General features: G+C 54.7%; 10 protein-coding genes across 10 annotated transcripts; 5 read left to right on the forward strand and 5 right to left on the reverse strand.

The window, feature by feature from the left end:
- Positions 1 to 50: 50 nt before the first annotated feature.
- Positions 51 to 2,908, reverse strand: BDW47DRAFT_120629 (autophagocytosis associated protein; the record flags this gene model as incomplete). The annotated part of the gene is made up of 5 exons (XM_024815515.1): positions 51 to 609; positions 688 to 770; positions 921 to 1,242; positions 1,938 to 2,578; positions 2,654 to 2,908. 5 exons carry the CDS (start codon positions 2,906 to 2,908, stop codon positions 51 to 53), a joined length of 1,860 nt encoding a protein of 619 aa, XP_024668092.1.
- A 639-nt stretch (positions 2,909 to 3,547) lies between these two features.
- On the forward strand, positions 3,548 to 4,055 carry BDW47DRAFT_112794 (uncharacterized protein). Its single transcript, XM_024814248.1, has one exon. It carries the CDS (start codon positions 3,650 to 3,652, stop codon positions 3,902 to 3,904), a length of 255 nt encoding a protein of 84 aa, XP_024668093.1. The 5' UTR covers positions 3,548 to 3,649; the 3' UTR covers positions 3,905 to 4,055.
- Positions 4,056 to 4,624: 569 nt separating this feature from the next.
- BDW47DRAFT_112795 (uncharacterized protein) lies at positions 4,625 to 6,919 on the forward strand. Its single transcript, XM_024814249.1, has one exon. It carries the CDS (start codon positions 5,274 to 5,276, stop codon positions 6,783 to 6,785), a length of 1,512 nt encoding a protein of 503 aa, XP_024668094.1. The 5' UTR covers positions 4,625 to 5,273; the 3' UTR covers positions 6,786 to 6,919.
- Positions 6,920 to 7,301: 382 nt separating this feature from the next.
- On the forward strand, positions 7,302 to 9,457 carry BDW47DRAFT_112797 (translocon subunit SEC61). The gene is made up of 5 exons (XM_024814250.1): positions 7,302 to 7,497; positions 7,579 to 7,679; positions 7,736 to 7,903; positions 7,981 to 9,056; positions 9,110 to 9,457. The coding sequence occupies exons 1-5, from the start codon at positions 7,488 to 7,490 to the stop codon at positions 9,189 to 9,191; spliced, it is 1,437 nt and encodes a 478-aa protein (XP_024668095.1). The 5' UTR covers positions 7,302 to 7,487; the 3' UTR covers positions 9,192 to 9,457.
- BDW47DRAFT_112798 (bifunctional ornithine acetyltransferase/N-acetylglutamate synthase) lies at positions 9,455 to 11,274 on the reverse strand. The gene is made up of 3 exons (XM_024814251.1): positions 11,174 to 11,274; positions 10,573 to 11,061; positions 9,455 to 10,507 (listed from the first exon to the last, which is right to left on the reverse strand). The coding sequence occupies exons 2-3, from the start codon at positions 11,046 to 11,048 to the stop codon at positions 9,577 to 9,579; spliced, it is 1,407 nt and encodes a 468-aa protein (XP_024668096.1). The 5' UTR covers positions 11,049 to 11,061; positions 11,174 to 11,274; the 3' UTR covers positions 9,455 to 9,576.
- Positions 11,275 to 11,299: 25 nt separating this feature from the next.
- On the forward strand, positions 11,300 to 13,493 carry BDW47DRAFT_83505 (origin recognition complex subunit 2). The gene has a single exon (XM_024819983.1). The coding sequence runs from the start codon at positions 11,621 to 11,623 to the stop codon at positions 13,271 to 13,273; it is 1,653 nt and encodes a 550-aa protein (XP_024668097.1). The 5' UTR covers positions 11,300 to 11,620; the 3' UTR covers positions 13,274 to 13,493.
- Positions 13,378 to 14,414, reverse strand: BDW47DRAFT_83485 (uncharacterized protein). Its single transcript, XM_024819982.1, has 3 exons — positions 14,368 to 14,414; positions 13,723 to 14,314; positions 13,378 to 13,634 (listed from the first exon to the last, which is right to left on the reverse strand). The coding sequence occupies exons 2-3, from the start codon at positions 14,095 to 14,097 to the stop codon at positions 13,482 to 13,484; spliced, it is 528 nt and encodes a 175-aa protein (XP_024668098.1). The 5' UTR covers positions 14,098 to 14,314; positions 14,368 to 14,414; the 3' UTR covers positions 13,378 to 13,481.
- Positions 14,415 to 14,796: 382 nt separating this feature from the next.
- Positions 14,797 to 15,375, forward strand: BDW47DRAFT_129355 (seipin co-factor family protein; the record flags this gene model as incomplete). The annotated part of the gene is made up of 1 exon (XM_024816979.1): positions 14,797 to 15,375. The coding sequence occupies one exon, from the start codon at positions 14,797 to 14,799 to the stop codon at positions 15,373 to 15,375; it is 579 nt and encodes a 192-aa protein (XP_024668099.1).
- Positions 15,309 to 17,159, reverse strand: BDW47DRAFT_83531 (uncharacterized protein). Its single transcript, XM_024819984.1, has 2 exons — positions 15,517 to 17,159; positions 15,309 to 15,392 (listed from the first exon to the last, which is right to left on the reverse strand). The coding sequence occupies exon 1, from the start codon at positions 16,829 to 16,831 to the stop codon at positions 15,563 to 15,565; it is 1,269 nt and encodes a 422-aa protein (XP_024668100.1). The 5' UTR covers positions 16,832 to 17,159; the 3' UTR covers positions 15,309 to 15,392; positions 15,517 to 15,562.
- A 329-nt stretch (positions 17,160 to 17,488) lies between these two features.
- Positions 17,489 to 20,707, reverse strand: BDW47DRAFT_129357 (putative importin 13; the record flags this gene model as incomplete). Its single annotated transcript, XM_024816980.1, has 4 exons — positions 17,489 to 19,810; positions 19,865 to 20,351; positions 20,399 to 20,589; positions 20,645 to 20,707. 4 exons carry the CDS (start codon positions 20,705 to 20,707, stop codon positions 17,489 to 17,491), a joined length of 3,063 nt encoding a protein of 1,020 aa, XP_024668101.1.
- Between the last annotated feature and the right edge of the window lie 459 nt (positions 20,708 to 21,166).

Consider the following 21,166-nt stretch of genomic DNA (forward strand, 5'->3'; position numbering starts at 1 on the left):
AAAAAAAAGGAAGAAAGAAAGAAAGAAATGCGAAAAGCAAATAGATAATATCAAACCCCCATCGTGAAATCATGCTCAATCCCCGGAGTCACACTCGCTATGAATTTCAAAAACACTACCAGATACTGGTCGACGCGGATCGCTACCTGGTCGTCTTCGTCGTGTTGTAGCATTTCCCACTCGTCGCCGCCGGGGTTCTGCTGTTGTTGCTGGTGGTGTTGCTGCTGCTGCTGCTGCTGCTGTTGTTCAAGGGTCATTGTTTTAACGTCATCGACGAGTCCCTCGAGTCCGCTTCCGCCCGCTGCTGTGGACTTGTTTCCGGCTTGTAGCTTGTCGCGGCGGAGTTTGAGGGCTGCGTCGGCGCGGTCGAGAAGCGTTTTCATGACGGAGGCGTGGCGGCAGGGGTGCACGCTGGCCATTTTCACGGTTCCGTCGTACCACGGGAAGTCTTCGAGCGTTACGGTCTTGTCTTTGTAGTCGCCAACTATGTCTTCCATCATGAGGTGTGGGGGGAGGGGCTCTGACGGGGAGAGGTAGCCGGAGAGGTAGAGGCGGGGGGTGCGGTAGAAGTTGGAGTATGTGATGTAGAGATTGTAGGTCCTTGTTGGTCTGTTTTTTGTCAGTATTATCTTCTTTGGATTCACAGAATGTATGTAGATATGAGGAAGGAACTTAGGGGGGACATACTGCGTCGTCCCAACTGGCTCACGGATAATAGCCTCCTCGTCATCATCATCCTCCATATCAGGTATCTCTTCCTCTTCCTCCTCCTTATCACCGACATTCCCCGCCTCATCAACAGTCCTCACGTCGCCGATCCGACCATCCCCAGATCCTCTCCCCCCACTGCTGTCACCACGCTGCTCCCCACCACCAGTCCTCAACCACCCATCATCATCATCATTCCCACCGCCCCCCACTCCCTCTCCTCCCCCAGAGAGAAAGTCCCTCACGATCTCATCCTCCTGTCCCGCATCGCCCGCAAAGTTCTCGTTCAACCGCCGGTGGCACGGCACGCCACGCGTCACCAGGAACTGCTTCCCCTCGGGAAGGTAGGACACGCGCTGGGCGGGCGAGGATGCGTCTGCCCACGTCCACGACGGGAACTTGTATACGAGGTAGTCCCCTGCGAGGACGAACTCCTCGGGTGTGATTTGCCCTGTTGTGCGGAAGGTCGAGGTGCGCGAGATGGGGGCTAGGCGCTCGCGCCAGGTGGAGAGTGTGGAGTGGAGGATGTTCATCCTTTTCGGTTCTTTGTTCTTTTTCCCTTTCGTGTGGGATTCTTCTTGTGATGTTGAGATGCGGTGGTAGTACTTGGAAAGGCTGGTCGAGTTGTGGGAGTGTTGAAAGGAGATAGGTAAGGTAGAGATAGTGTGGAGAGGGGATGATCGGTGATGACATGCCTGCGTGCCTTATCGGTGTGGCGGTCACTCTGGTTTTTGCCTCAGTCCTCACGCGGGGTCAATCATGTGGCTGAGTCGTCAGGTGTTTACATCAGGTGATTGATTCTTTGTAATATTTTATTTTATTTCTTTCAGTTCTCATTCATGGTAATTTATCTATTTGTGTATTTATATCTGGTCGACGTCCATCCTCTCGTGCTTAATTATGAAGTCATCCGTATCTATGTACGTCCGCCATCTTGGCGGGAATGGTCCGCTGTCTCAAGGGAGAATCTTATCTGTAGCGGCCTATCGATGTTGTCTGAGGTGCTTTTGAGCCCGTCATATATCGACCTCCTGTCTCGTCGCTGCACAACGCCTGTTAGTAGTCCACTAGCCACAACGCATGGCTTGAGGACGAGTCCGACCCAGGCACCACTGGACCCGGTTCAGGCCGCACCCGATGCAAACCAGATGGCAGTTTTCGGGCAGACAGGCATTGTGCGCCATATAGCTCATTAATGAAGAATGTATCAACATCCAGCATCATTTCACCCCCCCTCTTCCATCATCCGCCTCCGTTCCCCCTCGGCTTCCAGCTCATCCACAGTCATGGGCAATGCTCGCCCACTCCATTTCTCCTTTTCCGCCCGCGCAAATCCTTCAATACTTCTCATGGCTACCACCAAGAACCCCAGGTCTTCCCGGTCCACGTCGAATACTTCCCACCACTCGACGTCTACCAGCTTCACCCCGACCTCTCTGGCTGCTAGGTAGATCGCGGCGACGGCCAGCGCGTTTGGCTGGTGCGTGACGTACAACAGCTGGGGCGACAGCAGCGCCGCATTGAGATGTTCAAAGACTCTCCGCGAGACGTCCGGCGAAGACACATCAAGCGTCTGGAGGTACGTCAGGGCGATGGTATGCGGTAGGGCGACGTGCGTATTGAACCCCAGCGTCCGGAGGATGATCGCCTCAACCCGTAGGAGCACCACCCGCTGCGCCAGATACCCACCCTCCGTCAGAGTATACGTCTCCGGTGCGGGCGAGGTCAATGGCGCGCCCTTGGAATTCACAAACCACAACGGTGAAGCGTCTCGGGATAGTAGGAAGGCGTAGACGTTGATGATGGATCGGGGCGATGTCGGCTGGAAGGACAGCTTGGCTGTCATGTAGAGCGCTGCGGCCGAGACGTCCTACTCAAATCAGCATTTCTGACTCCCAATTCCCCCATGCCGGAGACCTCAATTCATGTGCCCGGTATTTCGTACCTTTGCCGCATAGAGCCGTAAGCTCCCGCCTTCCGGGCCAATCCAGAATCGCGTAAAGGTGACAATCGCTTGCGCGATGGTGTCCTGCGACAAGCGCAATAACACCCCGGCGGCCTGGGTCAACTGTACGCCTGCATACCGGACGGAGGCCTCGAGATCGGGTGCGATGCCATCGACGAATGATGAGGAGGTTGTTAATTGTTCGGCGGTTGCGAGGGCATTGGAGAGGTATTTGAGTCCGCTCTGAGTTGACATTGCGATGAGCGGGGAGTTGCGGTCACGATGGTTGGACGGGACGAGGGGTTTCAAGAGTCAGAAAATAAATATAATCGACCGCAGATCAAGGATATGGGGAGTCGATTGCTCCAGAGGGCTGGCAATATCGTGAACTGCTCGTGGAGCTCTCAGACAAACCGAACTCGCTGCTGCTGCTGGCCCCGATCTGATACTGCCTGTTGATGCCGCCTTTAGTAGTATATTATATAAGCGGATTATGTATCACGTGCCTTATACGGTTTATACACAACGTTGCAGCCAATCATCTAAATCCCTTCATTATGCCCTTCGATGTCAAGCAGAGAGAAGTTCCAAGCCTGGGAATCTTTGTGCTTCCCAGTAATACATCTGATGATGTAGCTGCAGGCATAGGGCTAACATTAATTACTCAAGGATATCACTGACCTTTTCTCCCAGTCATCCTTGGGATGGTATCGTCCGACACTATTTGTGCGGATGGAACCTTCGTGATGTTGCCGTTAAAGCTTCATGATCATTACCTCATTATTATCGCACAGTTAAACTTTTACATGTAGACTTTCACTGCCTAACGGGTATTCCATCATCCTTACGATACAGAAAATCTAGTATAAACATTTGGCCAGGTTCTTTCAACTTCTTCCCTCCCCATCCTAACTAATCCACCAAGCACAATTGAACCTCGTCGTTGTAGACGCCAAAAGTCCACTCAAGCACAGAACCGGGATTACCTACATCGACATGAAGCTCGCTGCTCTCCTCTCGGCTCTCTTCGTCTCAGTCGTCATAGCTGGGCCTCTTCCTTCTCCCTCGGTCTCATCGTTCCCTTCGCCCGTCTGTGTCAAACCTGGCTGGTTCTGCAGTCCTGATATAGGCTTTGACTGCTGCGATGGGACTCATTGTCTTGTACTGCTTGATAATATTGGCGGGGTGATTATCCCCAGTTTATGCACCATGTTGATTGTGGCAACGCTAATCGGTATGCGTGTGGGGTAGGTTTGTGTACGAGGCAACGCGACTTCTGTATCTGATACTCCGGCCTGAATTGTACGTTGCAGGGGTCTGTATCGAGCGAATAGCTCGATGGTTACTAGTATGTGATTGTTGGTTGTGGACAGATTCCAAATGAGTCCATCATGCTTGGAACTATAGGGCTGTTGGAGAACGCGGGAATTAGAAAAAAAAAAAAAAAAAAAAAGCTAGGGAGATGTTATGCAGCAGTTAGAATGAGAATCTTCGTCTTTTTCAAGCCCTCTACCTTTCCTCGTCCCTTATTTAGGATAATTAAGATGGAAATGAGTATGACAGCTGCCGCATAGTCCCCGGCACCCGGCCGTTGTAGCCTCGCTCGTAGAGCAGCTGAACTCGCCGAGGATCAATCGGTTGTAAATGACCTAGCTCCGATGATCCACTTGACGCTTTTCTTCCCAACTGGACCTAGAGTAGGCATAAACATATCGCCCATGAAGAGCGGCGACCGATGACGTTGTTGCAGGACGAGGTAACTTCCCCGATCAGATTGGCGATGAGGAGGCAAATTTAGCTAAGAATAAATCCAGCTCCACGATATGATTCGAGGAAATGCTCCATGCATCGTCTCCTCTAGTACCCTCACTAATCACCGTTGTGTTTGAGTGGTGCATTGCCTCATCTTGGTGGAGCAGGACATCGTTCAGCCACCGCAATTTCTCGAAAATATCAAGTGCAGACTTGGTATTTAATTCCCAGCCTCTCGATATATGATTGTGATAGAATTCTTAGATCGAGTTGTCTTAAACATCTAACACATAGCGCATCGAGGGATCGCACATCTAGTGTCATATTCGAATCTGATCTCAAGAGCAACTTGAACCCGTTGAGTGTGGGTAACTGACAGGCACGTGCAACGATCGCTATCGCTTGGCGTTTCGACAATCCTTCAACAACCAATTAATCTGCGGATTCCTCTGCGCACCGTTACTTCTCCTGCCGTTTCTCTCCATCTAGACTTCGTTTGACTGGACTCGTTGTGACCAGGAGTCTTTGCAGAGTTCCCCTCTCATTTCCTGCGGTCATCCTGCTTGGTACTTCGTCTCCCCGCATTCCAAGTAAACAATCGGCCTAGAGGCGGAGCCCCGTTCAGGAGGTCCTTGAATCCGGCCCATCACTCCTTTAATCTGTGATTTATTTTTTAATCTTTTCGGAGTCATCGGTTAACGATCAGGCATTTGATCTGGGTTAACCCTGCGTGAGATTGGGCGTCATTCACCGAGAACCATCGACGTGGCATTCCAGTCCTTGTCCAAGTGGTACCATTAGGGGGCAACCTCCCTCATTCTCGACCCCATCCCTTATCCCTCCTACCCAGTCAGGCGCGGGCTCAGCAATGCTCCAAGACCTCGAGCATCCCTCAATTACGCCGACGCCCGCCATTGACGTTCCTAAACCGCCTCCGACCAAAGTTTCTCCGGTCGATAACCTGCAGCACTCGCTGTCTTACAATGATCAGCTGTTGTCCCACCGAGTCACTCCTGCAGCTTCGTTAGCCCAGTGCTCAGATACCGCTTCTCCACAGCCGGAGAAGCAGATCGCCCCGATCCCCAACCCCTCTTTCCACCGACGCGCCAACACCGAATTTCTCCATCGACAACCTCCTCCTGCGCCCGCGACACACCTGGTTGCGACTCAACCCAGAACCCTCGAAGACATCGACACCGCGGATAGGCGACCGAACCCACCCGGTAACGTCACCCGGAAGAAACTTGAACAAGGCGCAAAACGCCTTTCAGACTGGTTCCAGGGGAACTCCGATCCGGTGAATCTGGGCCTTGTCTCCCAGCCGGGGAACCGAGAAACCCACCAGGAATACAAGATGGACACCCGATACTCGCACGACATTTACGGATCTCCAACCACGCCCACCATGAACCGAACACAGAAGCGCATGACCGCCCCATCCCCGTTAAAACAAGTGACCTCCACGGGCCCCCTCTCCTTCTTTGGCCTGAAGCGCCAGGAACGGACGGAACTTCCCGTGCCGGCCGAAGATGAGTTCCTGAATATGGACGTCACCGCCGCTCTGTTCCCCCCCGGATCGGCGGAACTCGACGAACACGAGGCTTTTCTAGCGTTGCGCAACAACGCTAGTAATGTCCTTCGAAACTTGCAGTCCGCGTACAAACAAAGGACCTTTGCCCTACACGAGGTCCTGGCCGACCGGGTCGAGAAACAGGAAGAGCTCGAAGAGACACGGACGCGTGTCGGACACCTCAAGCTCCAGCTGGACGGGATGGCGGAACGAGTGCTTCAGCAGGATAAGGAGATGAAGGCCATGGCAGAGGAGTTGGAGCAGGAGAGGCAGCTCCGTCGACGCGACGACGAGGCCCGCCGTCGCAGTGTCATGCTCGTCCGATCGAGCGATGACGACAGCACCTCCGACCTGGGCGGCGACCTCCAAGCCCCCAAACGGAGCTTGAAACGCAACAGCAATGCGACCTTCACGAGCGACTCGGGCTTCGACTCCGGCGACGAGAGCCTTGCCGAGAGTGTCTTCTCGCGGCGCGAGGGCCTTGAATCGCCCACCTCGACGGTGGCTCCATCCCCCAACATCTCCCAGATCGCCTTGTCTCCACCATCGACGGCGTATCTCCAAGCTAGCCCGAAAGAGACCAAGCCTGCCACCTTAGCCGCACCGCCCCGTCAGTCGGCGTACGATCGAGTCTTGAAGGGGCTGTCGTGGGGGAACAGTGCCTCCAAGTGCACTATCTGCTATGGGGTTCCTGCATCCGAAGCCTGGAGCGTGATGGGTGTGTTGAAGGAAGAGAATCGAGGGTTGAAAGGACGACTGGGGGAGCTTGAGATGGTCATTGACGATTGTCTGAGTGTGGTTGGACCTTGACAGTCCATGTCTCATGACATAACATTCTACTACATATGATGGGGATGTGGATATACCAGGGATATATGGAGGTGACGAGAATACGTTTGGGTTGGGTCTGTTTGGATCAATCAACATGATATGCGAAGATACCTCTGGCTTGATATAGTGATCGATTTGTATTAAACTATTTACATATTTTTCTTTCCCCTTGTTGTTTTTGTTCGTTTCCTGTTTCAGCACTAGGTACAGCTGGAGTAGCGTAGTATTTCAGTCAACAACCAGTCGATGTGTCCTTTCCACGAGAATGGAAAACATGACAGACAAATGTGTCCAGTCAAAATAATCTCCTTCTCGAGAGGAGTAGAATGAATAAAGAAAAGGTGGCCTAATATAATCGGGGCCATCATGAACGGTGGATGCGTCTGGGGGAGAAAAGGACCAAGTGGCCTGAACCGGGTTTAGCGTGGGTTGCGCCAAAGTGGCCAGCGAGGCGATTTACGTCTTTCCTCCAGTTCCCAAACCAAACCTCATCCTGTCTCCTCCCTTTCTCCCTTTCCCTCTTCTTCTTTCTTCTCCCCCGTCGCCCTTTTTCTTCTTCCTTCTTTTTTCTTTTAATTTGATCTTCGCTCCTTCAGCTGGTTTCCTTTCCAGCTTCCCTCCTTTTTCCTCCTTTTCTTTTTCCCCGACTTGTTTACTCGCTTGGGAGGGCGAACAGTCATCATGAGCGGACGTGAGTGATCTCCACGCGATCGCGCGACAGCATCGGTTCAATGGTTCAATGGCTTTGCAGAATACTGATATGGGAGAATAGTCCGTTTCCTCGATTTGATCAAACCTTTTACGCCCCTCCTTCCGGAGGTGGCAGCCCCGGAGACCAAGGTTCCCTTCAACCAGAAGCTCATGTGGACGGGCGTAAGTGATTGGCGTCGCGACTGGGACAAGGATTGTCGAGCTCACATAGTCTGCAGTTGACCTTGATGATCTTCCTGGTTATGAGTCAGATGCCTCTGTATGGTATCGTCTCTTCCGACACCTCGGATCCCCTGTACTGGCTGCGTATGATGCTGGCCAGTAACCGGGGTACCCTGATGGAATTGGGTATCACCCCCATTATCTCCTCCGGCATGGTTTTCCAGGTGAGTAGTACAGGCTGATAAACCTCTTTTCTTTCACGTTGTGAATGGCATTGGACGCTAATGAATGCTGTGTCTAGCTCCTCGCTGGTACCCACCTCATCGATGTCAACCTGGACCTGAAGACCGACCGTGAGCTCTACCAGACCGCCCAGAAGCTGTTCGCCATCATCCTGTCCTTTGGCCAGGCGTGTGTGTACGTCCTGACTGGTCTCTATGGCCAGCCCAGCGACCTCGGTGCCGGTATCTGCGTTCTGCTGATCGTTCAGCTGGTTGTCGCCGGCCTGGTGGTCATCTTGCTCGACGAGCTGCTGCAGAAGGGCTACGGTCTCGGCAGCGGTATCTCGCTGTTCATTGCCACCAACATCTGCGAGTCCATCGTGTGGAAGGCGTTCTCGCCCACGACCATCAACACTGGCCGTGGCCCCGAGTTCGAGGGTGCCATCATCGCCCTGTTCCACCTTCTGTTGACCTGGTCCGACAAGCAGCGTGCTCTGCGTGAGGCCTTCTACCGCCAGAACCTGCCCAACGTCATGAACCTGCTCGCCACTCTGGCCGTCTTCGCCGCCGTCATCTACCTGCAGGGCTTCCGTGTGGAGATCCCCGTCAAGTCCTCGCGCCAGCGTGGCATGCGTGGCTCGTACCCCGTGCGCCTGTTCTACACCTCGAACATGCCCATCATGCTGCAGTCCGCCCTGTGCTCCAACATCTTCCTCATCAGTCAGATGCTGTACTCGCGCTTCTCGGATAACATCCTCGTCAAGCTTCTCGGAGTGTGGGAGCCCCGCGATGGATCTGCCCAGCTGCATGCCGCCTCCGGTATCGCCTACTACATGTCCCCTCCCCTGAACTTCAAGGAGGCGCTCCTCGACCCCATCCACACCGCTGTCTATATCGCCTTCATGCTCGTCGCCTGCGCCCTGTTCTCCAAGACCTGGATCGAGGTCTCCGGCTCCGCTCCCCGTGATGTCGCCAAGCAGCTCAAGGACCAGGGTCTCGTGATGGCCGGTCACCGTGAGCAGAGCATGTACAAGGAGCTGAAGCGTGTCATCCCGACCGCTGCTGCCTTCGGTGGTGCCTGCATTGGCGCCCTCTCCGTTGCCTCGGACCTTCTCGGTGCCCTGGGCAGCGGTACTGGTATCCTCCTCGCCGTGACGTAAGTTTCCGTACAGATTTGTCTTCCAAAACTTTTGTCTAACTGATGTCCAGGATTATATACGGATACTTCGAAATCGCCGCCCGCGAGGGTGACATCGGCGGTGGCCTCAAGGGCCTCGTCCCCGGCAACTAAACCGGTTCCCCTGATATTTGATGATTGCATAGGCAAGGGAGATTGAGGGTTTTGTTTTGATGTTTCTATGTTTTTTCCGTTCCTTCCCAGGTGGTGCGCTGCCGTGGCTGGCTGGTGTCCGGATTAAGGGATCTGTAGTTTACTTCAGTGTTTTGAAGAGTGGTCGGAAAAGTTGAAGCCTCGGCTGTATATAGCATCCACCTGGTTTGTAACCATATTCCACAAAAGATCTGAAAATTACGAATAAATTAATTGGTGTCATCATACGCTTGTTCTTAGACATAATGTAGAGTTACTTTTACACAAGGCACCTATGAGGTGAGGTATAGTAAGACTTATCAGTTGTGGCCTTCCTTTCTATCAATTAGACAGACCAGGGGAGAGATCAAGTCCGATAATCCCCATTGATAGTCACATACTCATGACTGAAATCACAGAACCAATAAACAGCCTCCTCACCACCAAGGCCCTTCTCCCCCTTCTCGCCACCGCCCAAATCAACCAAAATCTCGAGATCCTCCTCCTGGAGGATGACACTCGCCCGCTCCTCATCCACCTGCTCCGGCTCGCCATTCACAAGCAACTTCAGCACAGGGCTGCCATCCACAGGCTTGAAGCTGACGCTCGTGCGCTCCGGAATGACAGTGCCGGCCGCAACGCCCTGCGTGTAGCCGATCGCGCAGAGAATGCGGCCCCAGTTCGCGTCGCGGCCGTAGAGGGCTGTCTTGACGAGCGGGGACCGCGCGATGGTGGACGCGATGAGGCGCGCGGATTCGTAGTCGGGCGAGTTCTGCACGCGCACGGTGACGAACTTCGTGGCGCCTTCGCCGTCGCGCACGACGAGCTGCGAGATGGACTGCGCGAAGGCTGTGAGGATGGATTGCATGGCGGTGTAGTCTGCGCTGGGGGTGGCGGTCGAGGGAGCCGTGATGGGGTGGCCGCCGGCGGCGCCGTTGGCGAGGAAGGCGACGGTGTCGTTTGTGCTGGTGTCGCCGTCGATGGAGATCGAGTTGAAGGAGCGCGAGACGGCGTGTTTGAGGAGGGGGGAGAGCGCGGAGGAGTCGATGGGTGCGTCGGTGCAGAGCACGCCGAGGAGGGTCGCCATGTTCGGGTGGATCATCCCGGCGCCTTTGGTCATTCCTGCGAGGCTGTAGGTGCGGCCTGGGTTGGAGGGGAGCGTGAAGGTTTGGGAGAGCAGCTTCGGGAAGGTGTCGGTTGTGCAGATGGCGCGCGCGGTGGTGAGCCAGGCGTCGTGCGTGGAGGAGAGGCCTTTGTGCGCTGTGGGGATCTTGGAGAGGATTTTCGAGATCGGGAGTCTGGTGTGCGTGGGTGGAATCAGTCTTGCACGCTTGGTGGGAGGTATGGTGGGTATGCTTCATACCGTTGTCCGATCACGCCGGTGCTCATGACCAGCGTGCTGGGCTCGTTGAGCCCGCTGCACTCGTCGACCGTCTTGCCCATGCTCACCGCGTCCTCCACGCCGCCCTTGCCGGTGACGGCATTGGCGCAGCCGGAGTTGATGACGACGGAGTGGACGCCCTCGCCTTTGCGGGTCGCAAGGATGTCCTTGCTGACCTGGACGGGCGCCGCCTGGAACTTATTGGTCGTGAAGACGGCCGCCGCCGAGCAGGGCGTCTCGGACGAGATCAGCGCCAGGTCGGGGTACTTGGTGTTGGAGGCCTTGACGCCGACGTGGGTTCCGGAGACGAGGAAGCCCTTCGGGTAGGAGCCGGACGAGGGAATGAACTTTTGCTTCGCGGCTGGGACGGCCATGTCCAGGGGCGCTGAGTAGTGGCGCACCTGGCCCTTGGCCATCCGGGCGAATGCGGCCACGGCGGGTTGGGCGGGAGAGGCCATTGAGCTGCTGAGTCTGTCCCCTCTGAGTCAGTATATGAGTAAGATTGAGAGGCCAATACCAGCGAGAACTGGAGAAGTACGAGGGATATATATGAAGCAATTGGAGCTCGACGGATGTGACTCACTGGCACTACTTATACCTACAGCTGGTGTTGACTCACAGCGATGTAGGATCGACCACCGCTACCAGCACGATATTCCCGCAACAGTAATGGACAAGTCCAAAGCTTTCCCCTAAAACAGAATAGAAAAAGGAACGACAGAGAGGAATCCAAAAGAAGTAAACTTGTACGCCCCGCGGATACAAAGCTGATCGGCGCAAATGCCGCATATCGGAGCGGAGCCGGAGAAACGTTTCCCTTCGGTCTTTATGATCGATCTGCCTCTGCGTGTTCCAGACGCGCCCCATCTTACTCTCAAGGATCAACATTCCAACCCTGTGCCTGTCGAGAACTAATTACCCCCTTGCGTCAACGAATTTCTTCTGTGCGCTGGAGCTAGCGCGCGTCGTGTTCTGATGGTATGTTTTTTTGGTTTCCCGTCGATCGACCGTCTGAACCTACCCTGTTGACATGAAGCGCAAGCAACCAGACGCGGAGGAAGAGCGCCCTGTCTCGACGCCCAAGAGACAGCGGACGGCTACTGTTAATGGAGACCGCCATGGATCGCCAGAGATCACGCCGCTGAGGCGCATCAAGACCCCCCAGAAAGCCAGCGCCCCGACCCCGGCTGCCTTGAAGGAATCGGGGCTGAAGACACCAACCAACCGGTCTAAAGCCAAGGCCTTGTTCTCGACGCCAGCCAAGTCGGCGGCTCCTTCTACGCCGTCTCGAGCGAAAAATGCGGACCGGTCTGCGAAGAAGAAGAGCGTTCGGCTTCTCCAGGAGCAGGTCAATGACGACGAGGACGACTGGGATGGGGCGGACCGTCTGGCAGAGGAAATCTTAGACGACGAGGATGCGGATCCAACGATAGAGAAGGAGAGTGGGGTGCTTGATACGGTGGAAGCAGAGTCCGGAGAGCCAGCGAAAAAGGGCGCAGCGGCAACCCCGAAGCGTCGGGCTGGACGACCCAAGGGCGCAAGGAACAAGCGATCTCCTACGCCTGAAGGCGACCTCCCTCCTCACGAGCGATACTTTTTCCAGAACCGAGCCGGTCCTGCGCGAACGTCCAACACCACTCTCAATAAACTGAACCTATTGACACACGAGGAATACTTCGAGAAGCTACAGGGATACACGGACCCGTGCCAGAAAGAGAAGACGTTCCTGCAAGAACTCCATCACCGGTCGTTCCCGCAGTGGGACTTTGAGTTCGACCAAGGGTTCAATATCTGCCTGTACGGATATGGCTCGAAGCGACAGCTTTTACAGCAGTTCGCGGATTGGCACTACCACCGCCACAGCTCGTCCCCGCCAGCTATCGTCATGGTCAACGGCCATACACCCGGCATCTCTATCCGATCCATCTTCGCGATGGTCGTGACCGCCGTCCTGGGCGCTGACATCCCATCGAAGATGGGGTTCCAGCCCGTGGAAGTCCTCGAACTGCTACAGTCCTCACTCAAGGCACGACCGTCCCAAAAGCCAATCACAGTCCTCATCAACTCGATCGACGCGCCTCCTCTCCGCCGAGCCGCCAATCAGGCCCTCCTCGCGCGTCTCGCAGCGACGCCTAAGATTCACTTACTCGCGACGACAGACACCCCGAACTGCTCGCTGATGTGGGACATCAGTCTCCGCGACCAGTTCAACTTCGTCTTTCACGACTGCACGACCTTCATCCCGTTCGACGGGGAGTTCGACGTCGTGGAAGAGGTGCACAGCTTGCTAGGTCGGAAGGGGCGTCGCATCGGCGGCAAAGACGGCGTCGAGTTCGTGCTCAAGAGTTTGCCGGAGAACGCGCAGAACCTGTACAGACTGCTTCTCACGGAGCTCGTCTCGATGTCGGATGGGGGCCGTCTGTCGGACGATGAGGACGCTGGTAATGGCCGTGAGGATGCCGCCAACAAGGACGATCTGGGCATCGAGTTCCGCATGCTGTACCAGAAGGCTGCGGAGGAGTTCATCGCTTCGTCGGAGATGATGTTCCGGACTTTGCTGAAGGAGTTCCACGACCATCAGATGATCACGTCGCGGATTGACACGAGCGGGATGGAGATCCTGGGGGTTCCGCTGTCGCAGCAGGAGATGACGAGCATGTTGGAAGATTTGGTGTTGGCGTAGGACCTAATTGCAAGTGCAATTTGGCAAGAAAACGAAAGCATGTATATATGATACCCTGTACACTATTGGTACTAAATTAATTCCATAAGATTTGAATTCTAGCCCTTCTTCATGTCACCAGCGTAGGGCGGATACCCGAATATTTTATTCTCTCTCTTTGGTTCAAAACACCCACAACCTATTCCACCTCCTACATTATATTATAGACCTAGAACTGCGCAAACGCCGCCAACGCCATCGTCGCCCCGAAAGTCATCTTAAACGGGATATGGCGCGATACCACTCGCTGGAGATCATAGCTCTTGACATACTTTTGCATGCGCTTGACGGGCAAAACATTGTAACCCTTAGCAGCAGCCCACTATCATCATCATCATCATCATCACTGTATTAGCATACTCCGATATAATAACGTAACGACTCCCAACAAGAGAGGGGAATCAACAAACCTCAACAACAACCACGCCCATCCCAAGCAACACAACAAAGACCCTCGAAAATGCCCGGAGTCCCACCCCCGCGACCAACCCCAGCACACTCCCCAGACTCACCTGCCGCATGTTGGACGCGGTCAGGATCCCGCCGGACTGGGTTGTTGTGCCGCTGGCGGCGGGGTGGGTGCTGCCTTGCTTGCGGAAGAGGGGGTCCTGGTCGTTGAAGGTCCAGGAGGGGTCGGAGGATGAGTCCCCGTGGCGGGAGTAGGGGGCGCTGTATTGGCATTGGATTGGGGTGGAGGGGGTGCGGAGGGGGGAGAGCGGGTGGAGGGCGAGGGATAGGCCTAGGCCGGCGCCGAGGAGGGTGGTTGGGCGGAGGAGGAGGGACATTTTGTTCTTTCTTTCTTGATTGGAATTTCGGAGGGGGTGGTTATTGGGGTGAATTGATTGTGTTAAGTCAATGGATGGAGTTGAGGAGTTATGGTGGTAGTAGAGAGGGAGTGAAATGCGGAGAGAGGTCAGTCCCGGTTGACGTCATTACTGGGAGTCTGGTTGGATCTTGGTCCATGCTGGATCATGTTTTGGGAATGGAACTGATTGGTGTGTTCTTATAATAGATTATCATTTATGATAGACAGTTTGTGTCATTCAAGGTCTTACTTGAATTGAGGTCTGGGTCTGGTATGTGGAAGTGGGCTGCTTCATGCTATCCAGGTCAGTTGCGAGTATTCCATACAGGTCAATCATACCTGAAACTACCCGTCTGTAGATGTGGAAGAAGTGCACATTAAATGGCAGTTAATGTATAAAGATATTATATGATCAGATTTATGACATCGTTGGCCAGTATATACTGATGGACTGTACGGAGTATTGTGGTAAAGAAGCAGATCGACACCGTCATCCTCAGGAACCGAGGCATCCACGTCGGATGTGCCAACCGATCCATGCAATCTCAGCTCATCCCAGTCACTTCCCTGTCCACATCACCTCCAGAAAAGGGGACGTCCTGCCATTCCATCCAAGATCAACCAGATTATCTATCCATCACGTCTAATCAGAAGAAGAAAAAAAGAGAGAACCCTCACAATGGCCATCGAACTCGACAACTCCACTACCACCACCACCCCCGACCCCGGCTCCGACCACCCCCTCAGCAGCAACAACAACAACAACACCCCAACTTACGACAACAACAACGACCCCCCCTCCCTCCTCACAGCAGCGCACACAATCCTAACAACGCACTTTCTCCCCCCCGAAACCCAATCCACCCTTTTAAAAACAATCCTCACCCACCCCTACTGGACGACCTTCCTCCTCGCGCAGTTCCTCTGCTCCGTCATCCCCATCGCGCTCTTTCTCCTCGGCGCCGTCGTCGCTGCTTCTGTCGCTGTCACCGCTTTCACCTGTCTTGCTGGGCTGGTGCTGATCCCCGTGCTCATTGGGACGACTGTGCTTGGCGTAGGGGCTTGGGGGTGTGGGTGGGTGGTTATCATGCTTGGGAGGTGGGCGTGGGGGGCGTTTGTTGTGAATGGTAATGTGTCGGTCTATAGCTCGCTTGATGAGCTTAGTCGCTCTGGTGTGGTTAAGAAGGAGAAGGAAGGGGATGGTGGGGTTTATGGGAATGGGGTGCAGAATGGGAAGGATAAGGATGGGGGGAATTGAGTAGGGGGTGCGTTTAGGTAGGTTGTTGAATACAGCTCAAGGTGTTTGTGTTTCCTGACTCTGACTCGCTGTGTTATATTCACTAGGTACGGATTGAACTGAACATTTCAAGGCTGTCTTGTCTAATTCGCTATGCTGTATAAATACAACGCTATCTATTTCTACCCCCCTGCCCCCCATTAAGACTCTACTGACTCTCCGCCCACTTCACCCACCGCCGAATACACTCATCCACGCGCTTCAACTCCGCCTTATCAGCCGGCACCTCAAACCACTCGCGATGCTCCTTGCCACACTCCTCGCACTTGCCGAGATCACGGAGCCTCAGATCCCCCAGCTCGAGATGCGTCAGTCGTTCCACACGATGCACATGCGGCACTTTGCCCTCCTGGAAATCAGCGGGCGGGAGACCTTCCGGTCGGCCGGGCGAATAAGGGTAGTATCTGATGAGGGTGAGGTCGTGCGAGCACTGCCGCGACCATTCGGTGAGGCGCCTGTTGACGTTGCTCGTGCGCCCAATCTTCAGTCGGATGGTGGAGTCGGCGCTTTGGCCCGCTGGCGTGGTGAAGCCCCGTGCCGTTTGGATGGCGTCGCTGGTGCGTCGCGGGCGGGACTCGGAGGTTGGGAGGAGAGAGCGCGCGACGTCTGCTGGGGGTGGGCCGCTGCGGGTGGACGTCGCTGGCGTCACCCAGAACATGTAGATGTAGCCTGGTTCGTCGGCGTCGGAGATCGGCTTGGCGAGCTCGCCGAGGAGGACGGAGGTTGTTTGCGGGGAGAGGTCCGGCGGGATCCAGGAGAGGAGCGCTTTGGTGTTGGAGTGGGTCGAGTCCGGCGCGCTGTGGAGAGAGGGGCGGGAGGGGGTCTGCGAGGGGGACAGAAGGTGTGCTTGCGAGGAGGTTGATGGTTTGCCTGACGGGCGCTGCGGTCGGCCTAGGTTGGCGTTCGAGGGCATCTGCTGCATGGCAGGGGGTCTCTCCCCTGCTGCCGCGTTGGCGGGTCTCGATGGGACGGGGTCATCGTCTTCGACGAGCACTTCGAAGCAGCAGCAGAGGGTTCGCTTGGTTTCTTTTTTCGGGGCCGGGGCCACGTCGGTGCGCCGTCTGTGGTTGCGACGCTTTTTGGACGCGTCTTGAGAGTCGTTGATCTCCAACACCCCCAGGCGGTCCATCAGCGTGTCGACACTTGTCCTTGGCTTCAATTGCGGGTTGTGTGGGGTGTGGTTTGCGCCGTGGGCGGCCACCGCTGGTGCTTGGTCTTTGTGTTGCCAGCAGTAGGACGAGCCCGCGTCTGTTTGTTTGGCATGTTTCGAGGGGGACGATGCGGGCGATGAGTTCGTCGAAGATGCTAAGGGACGTCGACAGGGGCGGCCATTCCCTGTGACGCCTCTGCATGTTGATGTTGGGTCTAGGGAGTCAGTCCGCCCTAGAGCGGATCCGGCTTTATGGTTGACAGGCATGGTGTGGTAACTATGAAGTCTAGTAAAAGAGTGGAAAGAAAGAAAGGGAGAACAGGTGTTAAAAGAAGATCAATGACCGATGTTTAATTGCTGAGCTAGCTCTATGTTAGTCGGCAAACGTCTGATTACCGCCCAATTAAGCTGTCACTGCACTGTGGGACTGCCCTTTAGCCTTTCTCAGGCTTTCCTTGAACACTTGAAGCCACTAGAACACCTTAGCGTGTGCATGCCAGCATGGCTTTGTTGTCTTAGGTCGGTGCCTGGCTGCACCGCCCCTGTGGCTAATGATGTCGTTGGAGATGATTGACCCACTCAGTCAAAACAAAGCGGCGCTTTCATGCGGTTAGCTCAGTTTCGCCCAAATCACAATGGACTATTAATAGGGCGCAATTAAGGCCGCTTACCCCCCCCCTTTCCGATGTGCCCTATCTTTAACGTTCTCTTGTGAAAGCCCCATACAGAAATAGAATGTTCGCTGCCGTGGTGGTCTGGGGTTGGAGAATTGGGTGTGTTACATGGTGCTTTTTCGAGCCTCACTTTGCAATTAGTCATATTTCTCAATACGGGCCCCCCTTCCTTTCCCAACGATCGGGTTACAGATCTGTCTGCAATGATTTGTATCTGGTTTGGCACAAATGGTCGCATCATTTTCGATATCTACCCAGTGTAGTCAAAGCCGGCTCCCCGACACTTTACCCAGAATGACCGAGTCATCTGGACCGTCTGTGACTTGGCGCCCCGGGCAGCGAGCAGAGACGCAAGGAAGCGCTGTTTCTCCTCCGGCGATACGACGGGATGATGGTGCTGATTGGTCGGCTCGTTCCCGACCTCGGCGAGTGCTGCTGTAAGGTGTGGCCGGGCGAGTCCCTGGTGCTTGAAGATGACCCTCCGGAGCACCTCGCAGAGATGCTCCAGGTCGGATCGCGCACACCGACCGGAGACTTGCGTGATCAGGATCCGACACAGGGCAGGGAGGCAGTCGTTGAGCGCGCCCATGACGGGCTCAGCCTCTCCAGACAGATTCACTACGCTGACCCAGAATTGAGACGCAGAGCGGAGGGGGAGCGGTTCGGTATCTTGGAGGGAGAGAAGGGTGAAGTTGAGGATCGCTTGGAGAACCGGTGGCCTCTGAGCCGCGCCCGGGGGCGTAGATGTGAGTGTAAACAGAAAGGGGTGGTACTTGGGGAGCAGGCGGGTCAGGAAGTCAATCCCACTGTTCGCAACCTCGGGGTCGTAGAGTTCTGGCTTTTCGTGCATCCAGCAGAACGTTTCGTACACATGCACGATCAATGCTACCGTTTCTTCCCGCACCTTTTGGGGATGTGCGCTGTGGGATGCCAAGAATGCGGAGGCCGTAGCCATGACCATGTCGGTACCAGCACTGCCAAGCGGGATGCTCTTCACGAAGTTAACGGCCACCATGGGTGGGAATACGTAAGGGCCTGTCCGTTCCGTGAAGCCAGCTTTGAGGATGTCACACGCCGCTTCGATGATGGAGACGTCCAATGGAAAGTCGGTCATCAGCAGCTGCATGCACTGCATAATTAAGGTTTGCGAAGCTGCGCCATTCCCTGTATTCCAGAATGTCGGAGGGTATGAATCTGCACTGCTGGCATCATCGGAATCCAAGACAATTTCGCCATCCGCTCGAAGGCCTTTTCCCACACTAGCGATACAGCGGAGCGACATCTGTCCCCGCGAGCGAGCTTGGTCAACCAATCCCTGGCTGGCTTCCTCACGTGCCAACTCCGCTTGCTCACGGAAAAACGTCAAGATTCGCTGCAGAAACTGGGATTTATCCTCATCTGAAGGGACAGTTTGGATGATAGCCGCAATGCCTTCAAGAACCTTCTCCATCGTTTGGGCGGTGGCAGTGGGCTTGTACCGGAAGTGCTCGAATTGATCCACGAACGCCGGGAGCTCGAACGTGAGGGCGTTGCGACATGATTTGCACAGGTATGATATCGATTTGGATGCCGCGGAGGCACACGACACGATGTCTAGGGACGCAAAGAGGAAGGTGAGCACGCGGGGAAGCAAGGACTGGGTGCGTTCAAAGTACGATTGGTATCTTCCTAGCGTGTCGACCAAGCTTTGGCGAGCTTTATCGGGGATTGCCAATCCCCCGCTCTCACAGAGCTGTGCAAACTGGTCGCAGAAGAATATCGCATTGAGGCATTCGTCCGCATGCTGATTCTCATCGACCGCCTCGGAAAGCTGCGCGATGCAGAAAATGGCAGCCTCGAAGGTTGCCCAATCCTGCTGTATGAGGGACGATCTCGCTTTATCCTGGAATACCTGCACCAATTCTACCCCCAACATGGGGTAGATTGCCAGGAGGAAATCGCACACGTCCCGGCGAAAAGAACCAAACTCGCTGCGGTCGTCGTCATTCCACCCTTTCAATTCCTTGGTGCTTGGGTACTTGAGCTTTTCAAAGCAGTCCATGGCCGCGCGGGCTAGGTTCTGTTTGGCGGCCCCCAGCCCCGTCTGCTCTTCGCTGCCTAGGAATATCTCCTGCATGTCATCGGCCACCTCAGTCCACCACTCCAGGGCCAAAGGTGAAGCGGTATCATCAACTGCGGCGTATCCAGGAGCCTTGAATAGCATGTGCAGAAGAGCAACCACCTTCTCATGCTGCGCGTCCAAGGGCTGTATCAGAATTTCTCTTTGTTTTAGCGTTGAGTAGGCCAGAAGTAGCTCCAAAAATGTCAGGTTGTCTTCGTCAAAATCGGACTCCATCAGTGCAGCAATATGGCTGGAGCCAAAGTCGCTAACAATGTATTCCAAAACGGCATTGAGATGCTCCGGGGTGGAGATGCTGTCGCGCCAGTCTATGAGCTCAACGAGGACCTGCGTCGCGGTTTTGGACAGAGTTGAGATCTTCATACTCTGGATCACGTAGTCCGTGGTAGAGCTCAGCTGCGAAGCAGGTATTGTGTCACGTAGCTGAAGAGCACTTCGGACTCCCATCCATGACTGAAGGTCGACAGACGTTAGATGCAGCCACAGGTGTCGAAGGAATAAACTTACATGGAAAGCATTGATGGCCTCGATCCCGAGCGAACCGTCAGATAGAGGATTTCCGGAAACCTCCTGCTGCACGATATGGCGGAGCACAAATTCGACGACGAGGAAGGCATCCTGCGCATTCTTGGAGATCCGATCACTATCGGCTCCCCGACGAGATTCGGAGCTCCACTTATTGATCTCTTCCCCCAGAATGTTGGCGAAATACAGTAAGGCCATCACCTGGCGTTCTGCCATGGCGGGAAGAACGGCATTCTGCAAGTCAACGGACTGACACTGTTCCTCTGAGATATACTTCCCATTCGCCAGTGACGCAGCAAGGTTCCAAATCGCATGCGCCCAAGGGGAGTTCGCCTTCAAAAAGATGGTTGCGAGGCTCGTTGCCAGCTTCCGTACGACGAAGGGCTGTCCTCCTCCGTTCACCAGGAAGACATAGTGATCTATTAGTCGACCCAGCAATTCCTGTCCCTCCTGTTCGCTTAATTGTTGCCTGTCGCTGTCAGTTGGCTCCAACTCCTGAATTGCAGGGGAACTCACCAGTCTTGATTGATTTTGACCGTAAAGGTCAAGGCACCAAAGAATTTCAAGTCCGTGTGGTCCTCATTCAGCAGACTGTTGGCCACCAGCCACGCCTGTGGACCTTTCTGAAACCCCTGTAACTGCTCCTGGATCACTTTGATCTTGGCGGGATTTCCCGTATTGGCCGGGTCATACAGCTGCGAGACGAGCTGGAGAGATACATTAGCTCATTGCTCGACCGTCTCGACCACATGCGTGACTCACCGACCGGGCCTCGTCGACGAGGAGCCGTACGTCCGAGGCCTGGGCTGCGATGTTCATCGACATAGCCTGAGTACGACAAGGACCGTCTTGGAGGGGGAAAGCGAAAGGATATAGATTTACGATGCCCACGAGTGGCTTATAACGGAGGGTCACGTGCTGATAACACTACCACACAACGGTCAGGCGGTGAAAGTGGGATGGGAGGGAGTCACAGAATGAGGGGCAAGCATCCACAGGGAGAAGAGTATGGTTGGCTATTTTAGTATTTTGGCTGTAAGGTCGTGGAGAGATGATTGTTGATTATTATTATATTTTGTCCTGGGGGACTGACCAGATCAATGCACAAGTTGTTGGGTATTTGACAGCATCACGTGTGGTAAAGGAATTGTGTCCACAAGGGGAATTATGACATTCCAATTAATAGCATCAACTGGCGATGTCAGTCAACCCTTAACCACCTACGTAGTAGGTACCTACAGTAGATACTCACAGTATCTGAAGGAGAGGGTGGATTCCTGCATT

This window comes from Aspergillus candidus, assembly GCF_002847045.1.
Source record: "Aspergillus candidus strain CBS 102.13 unplaced genomic scaffold BDW47scaffold_70, whole genome shotgun sequence".
NCBI lineage: Eukaryota > Fungi > Ascomycota > Eurotiomycetes > Eurotiales > Aspergillaceae > Aspergillus > Aspergillus candidus.